The sequence below is a fragment of the Dipteris shenzhenensis genome, chromosome 20, assembly GCF_047967505.1.
Source record: "Dipteris shenzhenensis isolate YYH24624 ecotype China chromosome 20, Dip_SZ_1.0, whole genome shotgun sequence".
Lineage (NCBI taxonomy): Eukaryota > Viridiplantae > Streptophyta > Polypodiopsida > Gleicheniales > Dipteridaceae > Dipteris > Dipteris shenzhenensis.
Window position 1 is genome coordinate 30366677 of NC_141615.1, and position 18673 is coordinate 30385349.

Below are 18673 nucleotides of genomic sequence, written 5' to 3' on the forward strand. Positions count from 1 at the left end.
ACATGAGAGTGCCCTATCTCCACCATAAAGCCTATGCTTAGAGACGTTCACTTAAAACCACATTTGTTCTTAGGGTGAGCTCATACCACCCGTCCGGCTGTGGATGAAGAGAGGATGGTCCTAGGGTATATAGTTCACATGACTCGGCAGTCAAGTTATATAAAGAGGTGTGCCATTAAATTACACCAATGTTCGACCGTGGATGAAGAGAGGATGGTCGCAGGGTGTACAGTTCACATGACTCGGCGGTCAAGTCATATAAAGAGGCGTGCCATTAAATTACACCAATGTTGGATTGGTGGAGTGGATCTGTTAGCCCGTGTGGGTTCAACCCTCAATCGACGCTGTTGGTGGGTGAATCTATCCAGCTTAGAGTCGGGGCCCCCATTTCTTATTCGTCCAAGCACGACGACAAACGTTTGCATGCTTTTTTGTGGACGGCCGAGCGGGTGGTTTGAACCCCACCTTAGGGCCCATTCTCGTGCGTGGAGGTGCGGTGGGGGGTGTTGGGACCGAGTGTGCGTGGGAACAGCTTCTTAGTGAGCTTTAAAGTGAGATCAACTCCTAAAATCTCCATGTAAAATTGAGTAAAATGGCGGGAACTATCTTGTGAGCTCTGTGACGATGCATTCAAATGCCTCGGTTAAGCTCCCTCGGTTTGCCCTCACTCTCGCCAGCGGCTTTGTCTTTCCTCTCCAGTCTCGGTATCATTTCAGGTTTGTTCTTAGAATCCCGTCACTTGCGTTATGTTCTTATGCCTAGAAAGTTATCCATCTGAGGAAATTTAGCGACTTCCAATACCTTGTGATCTACTTAGATTGAAAGACTGTTTATATGTCATAGCGATCATAGCTCTTTTCCTCTTGTCCCAACTCTGCAAACCGTCTGAACTAGGTGCATTGCGTTAAATATGCTAATGACGGGCGTCACCGGTCACTAATAATGTAACGCTGTCATCGATTTTTGTACAAAGCGCAAGGTATTTAGTTCTTATCATCAGCCTTGGTGTTGCACCCATTGATGGTAAAACTCTGCAACTGGCACGGCCGAGACGTCACACCTCAATGCAGTCCTTTGAAAATGGAAAGTTGCGCTCTCGTCTCATTTCCTGCATGTTGGAATGAAAACCTAAGCAAAGAGCTCTGCAAGGTGCTCAAAGAGCAGATGAGGATGGTGTACCAAATGCACCAAGGCAAGCCATGGGGCCAATGAATGCCTGTCAAATACTATGAATTTTGAATGAGCAAAGGACCTTTGAGATTATCGGGGGAGTAGAAGTGATGACCATCTAGACTGATGGCATTGAAATCTCGATACTGAATTATTTGTGATGTATACCTACACGAAGCAATAGAAGTAGATGATGACGTTCCACAAGAATTGAGACTAGGTGATGGAGCTAAACATTTTTGGCCTGCCACATTTCGAGTGGTAGCCTTATTGACGGTGGGTGAGCTTGGCAAAGCGAAAATAATTTCTAATCCATTTTTTGTGCCCTTCTCTAATTTCCACGTTCCCTCTTTCACTCTTTCTATTTCAAGGCAAGGCCCCTCCCCTCCTTTCTCTCTCTTCTCCTTGCTGCACATCCAAGTCCTCTCTCTCTCTCTCTCTCTCTCTCTCTCTCTTCCAAGCTGTGCATATGAGGCAGGCCTTACAAATGCTTTATGAGCATTCATCTTGTTCTTTTATGCGGCTTATGGTAGAAAACTGTCGAGACTTACCTCACCGGGCTTTTAGCTGTCTTTTGTGTTTGTCATTGAAGAAGTGCACTTCTCTTGGTTGGATAAAATAAAGGGAATCAAATAAGTAAAAAAGGACTTGATAAAAAGGACTTGGTGTTCAGCAGAAGATGAAATAAAGAGAATCAAATAAGTAAAAAAGGACTTGATAGATTGAAATACAAGAAATTCAAAATAGAAGGAACATAGTAGAAAACGAACTATGATATAAAATAAAGAGGCACAAGCAAAAGCAATTGCCACATGCTGCAAATGAAACAATGAAAGGTGGGTAGAAATAGCAAGAAATGAGATACATGCAAGGGGTACTTCGGGTGCACATACCCATCCGGCTCATGCATATACACTTCTTCTAGCAAGTTATCATTCTTTATGCCCCGTTGGCGAGTTTGTTGTACCTCTCGCTTTGGTCATCAGCTTCGTCGTCTCTATGGGGCTTGTTGATCTGTGCTATTTGGCTGGAAAAACACAGTGATCCTACTTTGGGTGGAGTTTGGCTATACACCCTGATCTCACCTATGTTTCTTGAGCAGATGCTCCCCATGTCGGATAGCCTCATGAATGAAAGTCGCTACGCATCTTTGATAGCTTGATAGGGATCCCAAACCATCCCTGAAGAGACAATGATGGCGACACTAGTATATAGGGCGGAGTGCTCCTTCGACTTGATCTCTTGCTAATCACATAAAGTATAGATGTGACCCTCTCTAGGTGTGCCCTCAGCCTATCCACCCTCAATGCTAAGTTGGTGTGATGAGACATGAATTGCCTTATCAATATCCTCAAGCAGTGGAGGAGGTGGATCTGTGTATGTTTTGGTGAGTCAATGAAGCACTCTCCTTGTAGTAGAAGTTGAGGTTCAGAGAAAGCTCGCGGGGTGCCAGCCAGGTTCTGAATGAGTGTAGCTGTAAGAGATCTATCCATATAACCTGGTTGACCTTGGATATGTGGGAACAGCGGGGGCCTCAATGCTCTACTGGAAGGGGGTAATATGTCCATTTGCAGCTCCAAACTCTCAAACCATTCGTGTGAGGTCATCTCTGTTCACCTTGAGCTACCAAAGTCATGGATTGAAGATAGTGCCAACCATGGTAACCTATGTTGGTATAAGGTACAAGAGCCATACTCCTTGACATGGTAAAGGTTGGATGTCAAGCTGTAGTGGGGATGCTCCAAACTTGGTTGGGAATATCTGATGTGGGATTGACGGCTTGCTTTCATCTGGCATCGAGAGAACTTGAAGCATCTCCACTCGAGCTCAATCTGTCTCTGATAGGTCATGTTCCCAACAAGGGCTGCCATACGTGCTTGTTGGGCGGACCAAGGAGTCAACGAGAAGAGACTTGGCTCAAGGATCTCAAAAATGAGATGGGAATGGATAGTACTAGTGGATCTTCACTTTAGCCCATCTCAAGGATCTTGTCTTCCCCTTTGATGGATGCTATCGTGAAAGCTTGCGATAGCTTCAAGAGTACTCTTATGAGAGTTCCCCCTTCCTCTCGGGACGAGATTGATAGGCAATGTGCCATGTGGAATGGCAATATACTTGATGATCATGACATGCCAATTGGTACTTCTCATTATATGAAGTGACCTAGATGGGAGAGAGGTCTTGCTTCCTCTGTAAGTTCATGGAAGGATTTCAAACACCTTCCAGATGATTGGAGACTCCAATCACTAAGTCATTTCATAGGAAGTGCAGGGAGAATTCAGTAGATTGATGTAGCTTACCCTTTGATTTGGTTCTTCCATGTGACAGGCCTCACTCTCGGTCTACTTGGCGTCCTTTATGAGAACATGGATCCCACTTCAGATCAAAGGACTACAACAATCAATTGGAAATCCCTTGGTCTTTGATGCTCTTGCTGGGGGCAAGTGTTCAAGTCTATAGGCAATATACGTCTGCATATTCCATTTCAGCTTGTCATGGTCGTAGGTTATGTGGAGCAATGTTTTACACACACTGAGAAGGAGAGAAAGGAGAGAGAAAAGGCACAAGAGAACTGCAAGTGATCTGAGAGCTCGGGACACACAGCTCAACAGTTGGGTGAATAGGGAGCACGAGGGAGTGAAAGGATTGCTCCACTACCCTGCTCCTCAGGTGATGCTTGAAGAGACATGGAGGTGGGAGAATGCCAAGCTAACTAGGAACGGAATGGAAATATGGAAAGCATAATGGAAAGGCAAAATGAAAGCAAATGAAAGAACAAGTGCTAGGCAATGATAACCAAAATACTCACATGATATAAAGCTTGATGTTGACTGATGTAATAGACAATAGACAAGAACAACACTATATAGTGTGCCACTAGACTCTAGAAAGTCACAATGTCTATGGGATATCTCCCAATATGACACGTGGCATGTCTAGGACTCACTAGACTATAAAACCACACCTAGACCACCTAGAACACTCATTTTAGACTCACTTTGGCTTCATATTCCAACACCCCCCCATGAAGGCAAGGTGAGAGACTACTGGAATGGAAGCAAGAATAGAACATGACAATGACAGTCATCAAACTGTGCACCCTATGCAACTCAGAGGCTAAAGTCTGAGCGTGTTTAGAGGTTGATCCAAGCACTCTCATGGCTTGAGGCTCAACATGCTCAGAGGCTCATGTTTTAGCATTGCTACATGGCCAGGTCATAGGTCTAGGAATACACCACCATCTTGGAACTTGGCCAGGCTCGATAACGAGACCTATCAAAGCCAATACATATGGCTCCCACAGTACATCCCCCCTTGGCTTCATAACAGGACATGTTAGAAAAGCCACACACCAAAATAGGAAAACCAATACATCTTTTTAGGAGGACTATCCAAGGCAGAGGACCTTTAGACTCAATGAAAACCAAACACTCAATACATATCATTTTAGGGGGACTACCCAGGGCAGAGGACCCCAAAATACATCAAGTTGTAGGAATAATAAAAATAGATCTCTTTGAGTAAGAGATGTCCTCCAAGCAGCTGGCGGCACATATGAGTGCCCATTCCTGTGTGTCGATGAAGCACTACGCAGGAATGTCCCAATAAAGATGTCGGTAAAGTCCATGGGGCAGCTACATGGAGCACTCACATGGTGACTCTCAAAATGCCGGTCGGAGAATCACCAGATGTCGGAAAGAAGCCTCTATTTGGGTTAATTTTGCTTAAGGTAGCAAAATCCCCAAATAAAAAATACAAATAAATGATGATATTACATGGATTTTGGAATCCCCAAAAAGATTTACATAGCAAAGGCTTCAATTATGCCAAGGGAAGATAAGAAACATAAAAGCCCTAAAATTTTAGGGAGCTAACTCATCAAAGTATCCAGGAGATTGTGTGCAGCAAATAGGGATGACAACCTCGAAAATAATCCTTCTCCAAGCAAATTGTGACGTAGATTGTAGGCACAAGATAGCGAGAATGAATCAAGTTGTTGCAGAAGTCGTGGAGGTCATACTCCACCTAGGATCGAGACGGCTCCTCTAGAAGTGGCAGTTGCTTGTGGTGTTGAACAGCTAGACCAAGTTTAGGAGATTTGGAGCAGAACTACGTGGGCAGCAGCAGCAGTGTGGGTTGCTAGATGGCGGGCAGAGAGCTCAGATGGCAGATCGTACGGCAGATTGTACGGCAGATCGTACGACAGTTGCAGAGGTCAGGTTGTATGACAGATTGTACGCTGTAGGTACGGTGGTTGATGAAGGGGCTTCCGGGCTGACTAAAGGATTGGCTGTTGGTGAGGCATTTGGAGTGGAAGGGATAGTTGATAGTGTTAGATATGCTCAATGCCCCACCCTCTTGGTAACCACCAGTGGTCCAAGGTGCTGAAGTTGTAAGGCCCCCATATGAGGAGAAGCCATGTGTGAGCCCGGGACATTGGATGGATCCTGACTTGCATGTTAGATGAGGTCTATCAATGAGAATGTTGATGGTAGAAAGGTGATTGTGTGGGAGCCCTTATTCTTGCTAGGGCCTGGGGGCTAGTTGGCCCCCAGCTGGTGGTATAGGGAATATTTTTTGAATATTCCATGGTCGACTGGTTGGCTCCACTGACTAGGCCGACTAGTCGGCTCCACCGACTAGGTCGACTGGTCGACTCCACTGACTACGTTGATCCGACTACCGCCCTTATAGCTATAAAGAGGCGACCTCCCCAGTCCATTGTATCGGATCAGTTCAGATCAGATCAGATCTTCCAGCTAGTAGCTCTTCACCTAGTATCTGTCTAGATCGCCATCTAAGCTCCATTGTGGGAGCGCACGGGTGGATGGAGCCATCATCTGTACTACATCAGTATTGAAGGAAAAGGTTGTTCCTCTCCAGTTTGCTGTGTACTCTCTATTCTTTGTTCAGTTTTTGTTCCGTTGCGTTGTGTAATTTAACATGGTATCAGAGCCCAGGCGGCTCTAAGGATCGAAGAATAGAAGAGAGGCGAGGGCTTCAACAGCATACAGAGTGATGGCAACAGGAAGCGGCTCCACAGGAAGCGGCTCGGTACTCAGAACCACAAGGAACCCCCTGACCCAGCAAATCCGGGGAGTATGATATCTTCTAATGCTGACCTTCTACGAGCTTGGAAATGCAGGAACGCAGATGCTCTGTGTGCCTTGGTTACAAGTACTACTGATAGTGTTTTGACCTTGATTCAGCATACATCTAAGGCAACTATGGCCTGGAACATATTGAAGAGTCAATATGAGACGCGGAATCAGACAAGGATCCAGAACTTGGAGAATCAGCTCATAGGAGAGAAGTTTAATGAAGGAGAGACAGCGGAGGTGTTCATAACCCGAATCAAAAATCTGCGTGACCAGATGGTTGGTGTTGGGATACAAAAGACTAGTGAAGAGCTTGCTCGGCAGTGTCTCCGGATATGTCCACCAAGGTTTGATGGACTGGTAACAGCGCTTAACACTTAGGTGAGACCCCAACCATTGTCATTTGAGGAGTTCTGTGCTTTACTTATGGAGAAGGAATTGAGGCTTAAAGCTCGAGATGGAGGCGGGAATGGGGATGCTGCTTTCTCTGCCAGTGCGAAAGGCAAAGGTGGTTCCTCCACCAAAGGTGAGTCCTCTACTAGTGGTGATAAAAAGAAGAAGGGCGGCAAGAAGAAGTTTCAGGGAGAATGCTTCTACTGCAAAAAGAAGGGCCATATGATTGTAGATTATTGGGTCAAGAAAGCAGATGAAAAGAATGGTATCCAGAAGAAGACAGATAAGGGGAAAGAGACAGCTAACACAGCGGAAGCAGAGTTGGATCTATTTTCGGCCATTGAGAAAGAGTGTTCCTCAGTTCAAGAAGCTTCAATCATTGATTCATGGGTGTTGGATAATGGTGCCTCCTGTCACATGACCTGCAAGAAGGGTCTATATTGTTCCATGCAGCCTCTACAGGAATCCATCACCGTGACGGTTGGTTATAACGCAAAATGCCCTGTTGAGGATATAGGTACGGTTTCATTTGTTTATGTGAATGGAGATGTTAAGAAACTATCTAATGTGCTATATGTTCCATAAATCAAGAGAAATTTGCTATTTGTTGCTTCCATAATTGACCTTGACCATGAGGTGAGGTTCAATAAGACAGGAGCAAAAATTCTGGATAGTGCAGGCAATCTTGTTGGCACAGGAGTAAGGAGGAACAACCTGTATGAGCTAAGTGCTCTTACAGCCACCGCTGGAGTGGGCACAAGCAGACTTTGGCATAAAAGATTCGGCCACATCGGATTTGCAGTGCTGAAGGAGATGCAGAAGCAAGGTATGGTTACTCACTTACTTGCAGTCACATAAATCAAAGAATCGTGTGAAGCTTGCATGATGGGTAAGCAACAAAGAAAGACATTCCCACAAGAAAGCAAGAATAGAGCAAACGCTCCTCTAGAGTTGGTGCATGTTGACTTGTGCGGTAAGATGCCTACACAGGCCTTGGGGGGATCTTCCTATTTTTTATTGATTATCGACGACTACAGTAGGAAGATGTGGGTGTACTTTCTTCGCGAAAAGGCTCAAGCTTTTGATAAATTTAAAGAATGGCTACAGCTTGTTGAAAATGAAACAGGGAGAAAAGTGAAGAAAATCAGATCGGATGGTGGTGGTGAGTTTGTTTCTACAGAGTTTGGAGATTTTTGCAAGAGCAAAGAGATCAAGCAACAAACGACGACACCACATACGTCTAAGCGAAATTCGGTTGTTGAACGCCGAATGTGGTCCACGGTGGAGATGGGGAGGTGTATTTTGAAAGGTGTTGGACTGTCAAACTACTTTTGGGCTGAGGCTGTCAATACTGCGGTTTACATCCTTAATCGCAGCTATACAAAGGCACTCAAAGGTAACACACCACATGAGGCTTACAGTGGTAAGAAGCCATCTGTCTCCCACTTCAGAACGTTTAGGTGTGAATGCTATGTGCATGTACCAGACAAAGAGAGAAATAAGCTATAACCAAAAAGCACCAAATGTATCTTCTTAGGCTATTGTGATGAGAAGAAAGCCTATAAGTTGTATGACCAAGAGGCAAAGATCATAGCGAGCCACGATGTGGTGTTCAGGGAGCAGCCACATGCAGTGGAAGCAGAGAAGAGCTCTTCCACTTTATCATCAAGCGAAGAGGTAATTCACTATGGACCTGTCCCAAGAGCTATAAAGGAGGAGGAAATATCAGATGATGAAGGTATAAGTCACCAACCTGTTGTTACACCACCGGAAAAGCCATTGTCGCGATGGGTAAGGTAGCTCTACGACCATGATAACCAGATGCTTATGTCTGTTGAGCAGCACGCAGATGGACCAAGGCGGTCTCCGAGAATCGAGGAGCAAAGGAGGGCTTCTGCTCACATAGTCAATATGGCCTTAATGGCTGAGATTATTGCAGAAGTAAAGGAGCCTGCGAGTTTGGAGGAACTTGCAGACCGAGATTGGAAAAATGCCATGCAAGTAGAATATGACAGCATCATGAAGAATGAAACTTAGGAGCTGGTAGATCGACCACCTTATAGAAAGGTTATTGGCACCAAGTGGGTTTGGAAGGTAAAGTACAAGGTCGATGGGACTTTGGAAAAGTACAAAGCTAGATTGGTTGCGACGGCCCCTGCTGCTGCTCCCCGCTCCCTCCTGCTGCCCTCCTCTCTGCTCCCTCCCTTCCCTCCTTGCTGCTTCCTCCCTCCCCCCTACCCTCGACTCCCCTCCCTCTCTTCCGCTGCTGCAGCCCTCCCTGCGTGCTGCCTCCTCCCCCTTGCGTGCTGCCTCCCCCTTGCGCGCTTCCTCCTCCCCTCTGCGCGCTGCTTCCCCCCTGCGCACTGCCTCCTCCCTCCCCTCCCCCTTGCCTGCTGCTCCCCCCTGCGCTGCTGCAGCACCCCCCCCCGCTGTCTCTCCCTTGCGCGCTACCTCCTCCCCTCTGCGCGCTGCCTCCCCCCTGCGCGCTGCCTCCTCCCTCCCCTCCCCTCCCCCTTGCCTGCTGCTTCCCCCTGCGCTGCTGCCAGCCCCCCCCTGCGCTGCTTCAGCCCCCCCTCGCTGCTGCGAGCCCCTCCCCCTCCCTCTCCTCCACTCCTCCTCTCCTCTTTCCTCCCCTCCTCTTCCTTCTTCCTCTGCTGCCCCCTCTTCTTCCTCTCCTCTACTTGCTGATCCTTGCTCATTCCTCTCTTTCTCTCCTTCCTTTCACCCTCTCCCCTCATCTGGAGTACCCCTATTTTTGTTAGGGGTCTCCTGGGCTTCAGGAAAGCGGACAGAGTTCTTTTTTTGGTTTTGAATCGGCCTTTCCCACCTCGATTGACGAATGGGTTCCCATTCAGTCAATCCGTTACTGCCCACACCGGCTGCGAGAACCGTCACTTTCTCAAAAGATGAGCTGTAGCAGCTGCACAAGGATTTGGAGCATGAGTGTTCCACTACTCTCTTCGCACGCATCCATGGCGCCCACCCTTCTAGGTCACAAGCTAGAGATTGGATGCTTGCGGCACTTCCCGGAGCTCGCCCCCCACCTTAAGGATGTTCGTTTGTTGGGACGAGGTTTCTTTCAGGTGTGCCTACATTCCCCGGACGTGGCGAGAACCCCTGCTACAGGCTGGTTTTCTTTTTCTAGGCTTCAGGAGGATTTTTTTGTTTCCCTTTCAACTGGGCTTTGACCCAGTTGAAGACTTCGTACACCCTCTCCAGGACTGGCTCAACGGAACTCCTTTTTCGCTTTGGAGGACCTCTCTGAACTCCCAGATGATGATTTTGTACCTTCTACTGTCGGAGAGCTAGTTATTGGCATCCCTTGTGAGAGATCCTTCTCTCTTTCACCTGTGGACTTTCCTCCCCTTGGACCTCGTGTGTATGGCAGGAGGTCAGCTCTGGCGGAGGGTTTTTTTTCTGCCACTAGGTCGGGTAAGGTATTCCAACCCGCGTCCTTCCGCCGATGAGGATAGCCAGTTGGAATATACAGGGATTGGGCGGCATCCCTCATCGCCGTCGCAGACAGCTGATCAAGAATCAGCTCCATCCAGGTGTTTCAGGTGGTTCCCTAGACATTCTTTTTCTTCAGGAACACAAATTGAATGTCAGAGATTGCTCCAAGTCAGGTAAGTTGCTTTCAGGCCGGACTTTTTAGCTTTCTGCCTTGGGAACCAGAGGAGGTACATGCATATCAGTTTCAGATTCTATTCTCCCTCTGATCATTGGACACGGCACCATAACCCCCTCTAGGGCCTAGTGGGTTTTACTTCTGATTGACGGACGTAAGGTTGGTTTCCTCAACCTCTATGCTCTGAACAACAGAGGGGACCGTGTTCTGTTCCGGAAAGAGTTGCTCTCGTGGGCTGACATTGCAGATTCATGGATTATTGGAGGTGACTTCAACATGGTTGAGGAACCTTCTGATAAGCAAGGGAGCAGAGAAGGTGGTATTCATTCCCTCCAGAGAGCAGCTTGGGATGCCTTCTTATTGAGATTCAGTGACAGAGATGTTTGGTCAGATGATGCATTTCATATTCAGTCTCAGTCACTTTTGTTTTCATGGTCGAACCATAGGGTGCATATGCCTATCCATGCTCGGATTGACAGATTCTATGTGGATGACTGGGCTCTTGATAGAGGGGGGACAGTTTGCATTGTACCTGGTGTTTCCACTTCCGACCATTTTTCAGTAGTTCTGTCCATCTCAGAGGCCCATCTGAGAGGACGGTCTCACAGTATCAGGATCCTCGATGCCTTATACATGGATGTGACTCTCACAGAGGCAGTCTTGGAGATCTGGGTTTCTCACATGCAAGGGGGGTGGCCGGTCCTTCACATGTGGCCACAGCACTTGCCAGTATCAGCGACTTTTATCACTCCGTTGCTAGTGCTCGGCGAGGTGAGATACTCAGGCGGGAGGTTGGTATCCGCCGGCAGTTGGCAGCCTTGCAGAGGGAGGAGCAGAGACGACCATCAGATGCTTGGATACAGGAGCGCCTTGCTGCGGCAAGGGCTCACTTGCAGACATTGCTTGATCAGAGAGCAGAGTATGCCTTCCATGCACGGGAGTCATTTTGGATACAGATGGGAGGGAGAGTCAATAAACACTTTTTCTCTACACTTGGTCCCAGACATAGTAGAGAGAGTGTTAGGCAGCTTATTGACTCTGACGGCGTTTTGCAGTCTCATTCGAATACCGTCTTGCACTTAGCGACAGCTTTCTATGCCTCCCTTCTTTCCGCAGATCCTGACACAGGCCAGAGATGTGGCTAGAGAGGAAGTTTGGCAGAGGTTACCTGTGTTGGTCTCACCAGAGATGATATGCTTACTTGATGCACGCTTTACTAACACAGAATTCAAGTCGGCCCTCTCCGCCCTTCATAAGGGAAAAGGCCTTGGTTCCGATGGTATTACTCCTTCTTTCTTTATAGCCTTTTGGGATATGATAGGTGATCCTATTACTTCAGCCTTGCAGGGCATTTGGGACTCGGGTGAGATGCCTGGCTCACTGACCGAGGGACTCATACACCTTATCCCGAAAGGTGGCAACATGAATTTTGTATCCCATTGGAGACCCATCACTCTGTTGGGCACTTTATACAAAATCCTTGCCAAGGCTATCAACATCCGATTGCAGCCCCTTCTTCTAGACCTAATCCATGATACTCAGACAGGCTTTGTGCATGGCAGGAGCATATTTGACAATATCTTTTCCTTTTGGGAAGCCATTGAGTGGGCTATGTAGAGCGGGCAGAGGCTGGCAGTTCTACTCTTGGACTTTGAGAAAGCCTATGACAGAGTAGATTGGGGCTTTCTTGAGGGCACTCTTCTATGTTTTGGTTTTTCAGATGCATGGATTAGAGGGGTGGCCTCCCTTTATAGATCAGCTCACAGCCAGGTTTTGATTGGAGGGGTAAGGGGTGATAGATTTCAGATTTCCAGATCAGTTCGTCAGGGATGCCCTTTAGCCCTCTTCCTCTTTCTTTTTGTGGCAAAAGCTATGAGTATCTTCCTTAGATCTCAGGCTGAGCTTTTTGGGTTGAGATTGCCCTTGAGACAGGAGCAGGAGCTTCTTGACTGTGAGTTGATCAAATGGATGTTAAATTAACATTCTTGAATGGTGACCTCAAGGAGGAGGTGTACGTGGCTTAGCCACCTGGGTTTGAGGCCCCTTGTTTTGGGAACAAGGTATGTAAGCTGAAAAGGCTCTGTACGGGCTGAAACTGGCCCCAAGAGCATGGTACCAACGGATAGACAAATTCTTTCATAAATTAAACTTCAAAAGATGTGCCTCAGATGCTAACGTATATGTGTACAGGAAAGGTGGAAAAACTGCTATTATTGTTCTATGTGTGAATGATCTCCTTATTACAAGTGACTATGAAGACATGATCCAGCAGACTAGAAAGGCGTTGAGCACGTAGTTTGAGATGACAGACTTAGACTTGATGCACTACTGTTTGGGGATTGAAGTTTGGCAAGAGCCAGGCAAGATCTTCATCTCTCAGCAAAAATATGCAAGGGAGATCTTGAAGGCATTTGGTATGTCCGAGTGCAAGGAGATAGCTACACCTATGGAGGTAAATGCGAGGTTGTCTATGGAGGATGCCTCACCACCAGCAGACATCGGGAGGTATAGGAAGTTGGTCGGCAGTCTCATCTATCTGTGCAACACCAGATCAGACATCAGTTTTGTTGTTGGCGTTTTGAGCAGGTTCTCCAATAAGCCTCGGGAGAATCATTGGAATGTAGGGATGCGGGTGCTCAGGTATGTGAAGGGTACTCTTAATTATGGCATCACCTATGGTACGTACGGGCACTTCCTTGGCTGGTCATTGTGACTCAGGGGCTGGAGATGTTGATTCCAGAAAATCAGTTTCTGGATATTGTTTCTCTTTAGGTTCATGTATCTTCTCTTGGATCAGTAAGAAACAACCAATAGTGGCATTGTCTTCTACCGAGGGTGAGTACAAAGCAGCATGTTTTGTTGCATGTGAAGCAGTGTGGCTGAGGAGGATCTTATGACACATGGGAGTGCAAGAGGATGAGGCAACTGTGCTAAGGTGCGACAATCAAAGTTGCATGGCCATTGCTAAAAATTCAGTATTTCATGCGCGCATAAAACATATAGAGATTCAATATCACTATGTGCGTGATTTGATCGAGGACGGGATAGTGGAATTGGTCTACTGTCCAATAGAGCAAAATGGAGCAGATATCTTCATCAAGGGGAAGGATCAGCTTCAGGGTCATCTTTAGAGACTCGGCATTGGGTCGAGAAGGTAGTTCACCTACGGGTGGACATTGAGGGGGGATGTTAGATATGCTCAATGCCCCATCCTCCTGGTAACCACCAGTGGTCCAAGGTGCTCGAGTTATAAGGCCTCCATATGAGAAGAAGCCATGTGTGAGCCCGGGACATTGGATGGATCCTGACTTGCATGTCAGATGAGGTCTATCAATGAGACTGTTGATGGTAGAAAGGTGATTGTGTGGGAGCCCCTTATTCTTGCTAGGGCCTGGGAGCCAGTTGGCCCCCAGCTGGCGGTATAGGGAATATTTCTTGAATATTCCCTGGATGACTAGTCGGTTCCATCGACTAGGTTGACTGGTTGGCTCCATCGACTAGGTTGATTGGTCGACTCCACCGACTACGTTGATCCGACTACCGCCCTCATAGCTATAAAGAGGTGACCTCCCCAATCCATTGTATCAGATCAGTTCAGATCAGGTCAGATCTTCCAGCTAGTAGCTCTTCACCTAGTATTTGTCTAGATTGCCATATAAGCTCCATTGTGGGAGCGCACGGGTGGACGGAGCCATCATCTGTACTACATCAGTATTGAAGGAAAAGGTTGTTCCTCTCCAGTTTGCTATGTACTCTCTATTCTTTGTTCAGTTTCTGTTCTGCTGCGCCGTGTAATTTAATAGATAGTTGATGGCGAGGCTAAGGGTTTGGAGACTCTATCTAGGAGGAGAGAGGAGCTTCCATTTGCGGGCTACTCTCATCCTCTAGGTAGAGTGAGAAGAAGGGAAAAGTGGAAAGCTAGCTCTGATATCGTATGAAGAGACATGGAGGTGGGAGAATGCCAAGCTAACTAGGAACGGAATGGAAATATGGAAAGCATAATGGAAAGGCAAAATGGAAAGCAAATGAAAGAACAAGTGCTAGGCAATGATAACGAAAATACTCACATGCTTGATGTTGACTGATGTAATAGATAATAGACAAGTACAACACTATATAGTGTGCCACTAGACTCTAGAAAGTCACAATGTCTATGGGATATCTCCCAATATGACACGTGGCATGTCTAGGACTCACTAGACTATAAAACCACACCTAGACCACCTAGAACACTCATTTTAGACTCTTTTTGGCTTCATATTCCAACAATGTTGTGGGCTGGCTCTGCACCTTTGCTAGGCTCCACAAGATGCACTGCTGGAACGACTGCTCCAGCTCTAGAAGATGAGAAATGAGGGGAGGGGGGAGGCACATGTATAGCCCCCAGCCCCCCCTAGTCGGTTAGCCTGCTAGGGCACCGACCTGTTGCATATAGGGGGTCGACCCCAGTGTTGTAAGTGGGCCGACCCACCTCTAGGGCTGCCCACAGGCCTATAAGATGGGTTGGCAGCAGCCCTACTGCTCCCTGAAACAGGGCTGACCAGGTTGCTTCTGCCTCCAGATAAGGGGCTTACCCCTACTTGCATATGACGGCGGTTGGGCAAAAGCCCTCTAGGGCTGACCAGCCCCTCCTCTACATAGAGGCTGCTATGCAGCTCTATAAGGGGGCTGTCCTCCCCGCCTAATGGCCAACCAGGCTAGGTGATAGGGCCGACCCAACACCCTATACGAGGGGTTGTTGGAGCCTAGTCTCCTGCCCCAAAGGCACTTGCCAACACAAGTAGATCTACCCTCATGGGGGTGGGCACACCCACAACAAAAGCCCTTTCTCTACCTACGCTAGCCTCACTCACTGGGAGGGCTCACCCACAAGCAAGGCCCTCTCTCTCTACGGTGACATGAGGAGATGACCTCTAACATCCCTTGGATGGAACAAAGACGCCTGGGAGCTGGGTGTGTTGTTGGAACAGGTGGAGGAATCCATCGTGTGATGCTCCATTGCTGAAGACTGCCACAGGTAGTGCCGAAGAAGTCCCCTCGTGGCTCGAACCGCCTCAGCACGATTACTGGAAACCTGGAACTATTGCTTCCAGGCCATTGGTGCTAGGTACACTCCTCTGGTTTGGTACTGATACACTGGGTCAACTGGTTCAACAATCCAACTGTTGGTACTGGTACATGACTCCAACAGAGGATCTTGGAACAATAATCCAACTGATACTGCCTTCGGTGCAAGGTCTGCTTCTATGCATGGGCAGCTGCATTGTAGAGCTAGATAGCCCCTTCTGAAGCCCCCTTCAAGTGCAAACTGGTATACTATCGCCAGATCGATGAACTTTAGTGCTCCAATGGCAACGGGCATATAACAGCTCACAAGGATCAATCAATTGTGTGTGGGTTTCCGCACTGGCAATCTACTAACCCATCTGGATCTCCAACAACATCAGACAATCGCTGCAGCAGAACATTAGGAGACACCCTTTGGATCTGCTAGGTCATAACATCCAAACAAAATACAAACTAGAAACATACTACCACCTGAGTTAGCGGGAACAACTCCTCGTGGCTCGAGGTCCGCCTGAAAGCCTACCTCGATAAATGACTCCTTGCTCGCTCCACCTAATCGGCAGGTCTAGCTACCACAAACAAGCAAGCAATCCTCCATTTGGATCTGGAAAGCCTGCTGGCAGCTTCTCCCAAGTGCTACTAAAAGGTTCGAGTAATCGTGGTTGTAGCAGTCACACTATTGGCCAATTGGTTACTGGATCGCTTTGCGTTCCTTTGGCGACACTAACGCCAATAATGACCTTTTTGGCCACATCGGTTACACGTTCGGGATGCCTTGAGAGCTTCTCGTTTCTCAGGTGTCAACAGCTTTCTTTGTTTTTGATCAGCTGTCAAAGCCTCAGGCTGACTGTCATAGGTACGATCGAGTGCTCCTCATGGTCAAGCACCATGGGGACCAATTCCTCCCAGGTCAACTCATTCACCCTACCATTGGTGATCAGGGATGAATAGAAGGCGAATTTCATGAAGTCACTATCGAGTGTCAATCTATTAGCTCATGGAGGCTAGAAGAAGAAACATATAGCAGCATCACATAGCCAAGATGATCTAGATTAACTTTGCCAATCACACATCTAGTTGGGAAGGGCTATTATCCGGATGAACCGATCGGCAAAAGCGAGCCATCATTCGGATAAAACTCGGGTCTACTGACACATATGTATATAAATAATACATAGATAGATATGATATATAAGAAGATCGAAGCGGGGGGAACCGACTGGCAAATGTGAGCCATCACCTAGCTTCGATCTTTACTATACTATTACAAACATCAGTCAAGGCGAGGTGAATCTGACCGGTCGAAGGGGATCATCACTGATACACAAACATGCATCTCTCCCTCTCTCTCTTTCCCTCTCTCTTTTACTCTCCCTCTCTCTTTTCCTCTCCCTCTCTCTCTCTCTTTCCCTCTCTCTCTCTCCCTCTCTCTCTCTCTCTCTCTCTCAAACTGAGAGGATAATTGGGACAAGAGAGTTATGGCCATGTTTGCTGATGAAATCTACTTCCGTGCTTGGAGGATCTCTTGCTGAAGTTCTTGTAACTTGTTGATGTGTTCCCACATCGATGAAGATTTCTTGGGATCCAACTACCTCATCTTGACCTCCTGTGGAACCCTCTTCATGGGAGAGGTTCGGTTATACATGGACGCCAAATGCTCCTGTATACTTTTGGCCACTGTCATATGCTTCACATGATTAATCACTTGAGGAGTACAATTTAGGAAAAATGAATGATCTTACCCTAGCATTAACACAGTTCCATGGTTGGGATAGAGTCTCGGCCTCGTCTCGGCCTCCTTCCGAGCTAGGATGCCAAGGTCCTCTGCCAGGGGATCTGGTTGTGCAACATATATCAGGATGAAATCTGCCATGTCGTATGATTGTAACATAGATTCCATCATCACCGGGAACATGGGTAACACTGGAATTCTTGTCTTGTTCTCTGCCATCTCGGACAAAGTCGCCATGTCGGAGTGAAGAGGACGATGAACTGAAAGAGAGGTGGACACTGGATGGGATGGAAGGGACTGAGGGGGTTGAAGAAAGGATAAGGCGGAAGAAGAGGATGAAGGGGCTGACAGCCCAATGTACCTTTTCACCTCGCTTTCCATCCCTTGGAAACACCTCCTCTCTGATCTGAAAACACCCTTCATAGTCACCCCTTTGCTGGTCACCTGAACAGTCCACTCCTCGAATACGCTCCTCCTCAAAGACACCTCTGAACAGCACTCTAATCCTCCTCTCTGTGTGTTGGCTCAACACTCCCTCTGCCCCTCGGGTCTCCAGCCAATCGTGGCTCTGATACCATGTGAGAAGTGCACGGAAATGAACGGAAGAGAGAAAGAAAGCACGCCTCACACACACACACTGAGAAGGAGAGAGAAAAGGCACAAGAGAACTGCAAGTGATCTTTGGAGAAAACCCCGCTACAACTGGGGGAAAACCCCACAGGTAAATAGGGAGCATGGGGGAGTGAAAGGACTTCTCCACTACCTTGCTCCTCAGGTGATGCTGTGGGCTGGCTCTGCACCTCTGCTAGGTTCCACAAGATGCACTGTTGGAAGGACTACTCTGGCTCTAGAAGATGAGAAATGGAGGGAGGGGGAAGGCACATCTATAGCCCCCTTCCCCCCCATCCCCAGTCGGTCAGCCTGCTAGGGCACCAACCTGCTGCACATAGGGGGCCGACCCCACTGCTGTGATTGGGCCGACCCACCTCTAGGGCTGTCCACAGGCCTATAAGAGGGGCTGGCAGCAGCTCTACTGCTCCTTGACACAGGGCCGACCAGGCTGCCTCTGCTCTACGAGTCCAAGAACACTTCCAAGATTCTCACACTAAGAGACCAAATTAACCAAAGTTTTCGCAACATTAGTGAAATTAATCATGCTTATGTACTCATGATTAAAGATTATGTACAATCAACTTGCAGCAGGAGAGACCATGAATCCTGTAGAAATGGTTCAAGTCATATAACAACACACAAGCCTTTAGAGGTGGTACACGTCATTAGGGATGAGATAGTTGGAAAGTCATACTTGGCTTGCAAGCATATTTATTTTGTGTTTATGCGAGCCTTTGGCCTTGATCCAGAGCAGCATAGGTTTACCCATCAGCCTGTGTTGAAGATGCAAGAAGTGAGGCTTGCCCTCACAAGAGAGAGAACTTATTTGTAGAAGGCCATGACCATACCTGCATATGATGGCTGGGAAACCGCCCTCTAGGGCTGAGCTGCCCCTCCTCTACATAGAGGTTGCTACGTAGTTCTATAAGGGGACTACCCCCCCGCCTAATGGCCGACCAAGCCAAGTGATAG

General features: G+C 47.6%; 1 protein-coding gene across 4 annotated transcripts in view; it reads left to right on the forward strand.

Moving 5' to 3' along the window:
* The first annotated feature begins 595 nt into the window (after positions 1-595).
* Positions 596-18673, forward strand: part of RAD51D (DNA repair RAD51-like protein) — a 158796-nt gene continuing 140718 nt past the window's right edge. For all 4 annotated transcript variants that reach the window (XR_015542943.1, XM_087391945.1, XM_087391946.1 and 1 more), the window contains exon 1: positions 596-716. Coding sequence is in view for 3 of the 4 variants with exons in the window: in XM_087391945.1 (XP_087248071.1) it covers positions 635-716 (82 nt within the window). In the remaining variant the exon portion in view is untranslated. The remainder of the gene's footprint in view (positions 717-18673) is intronic.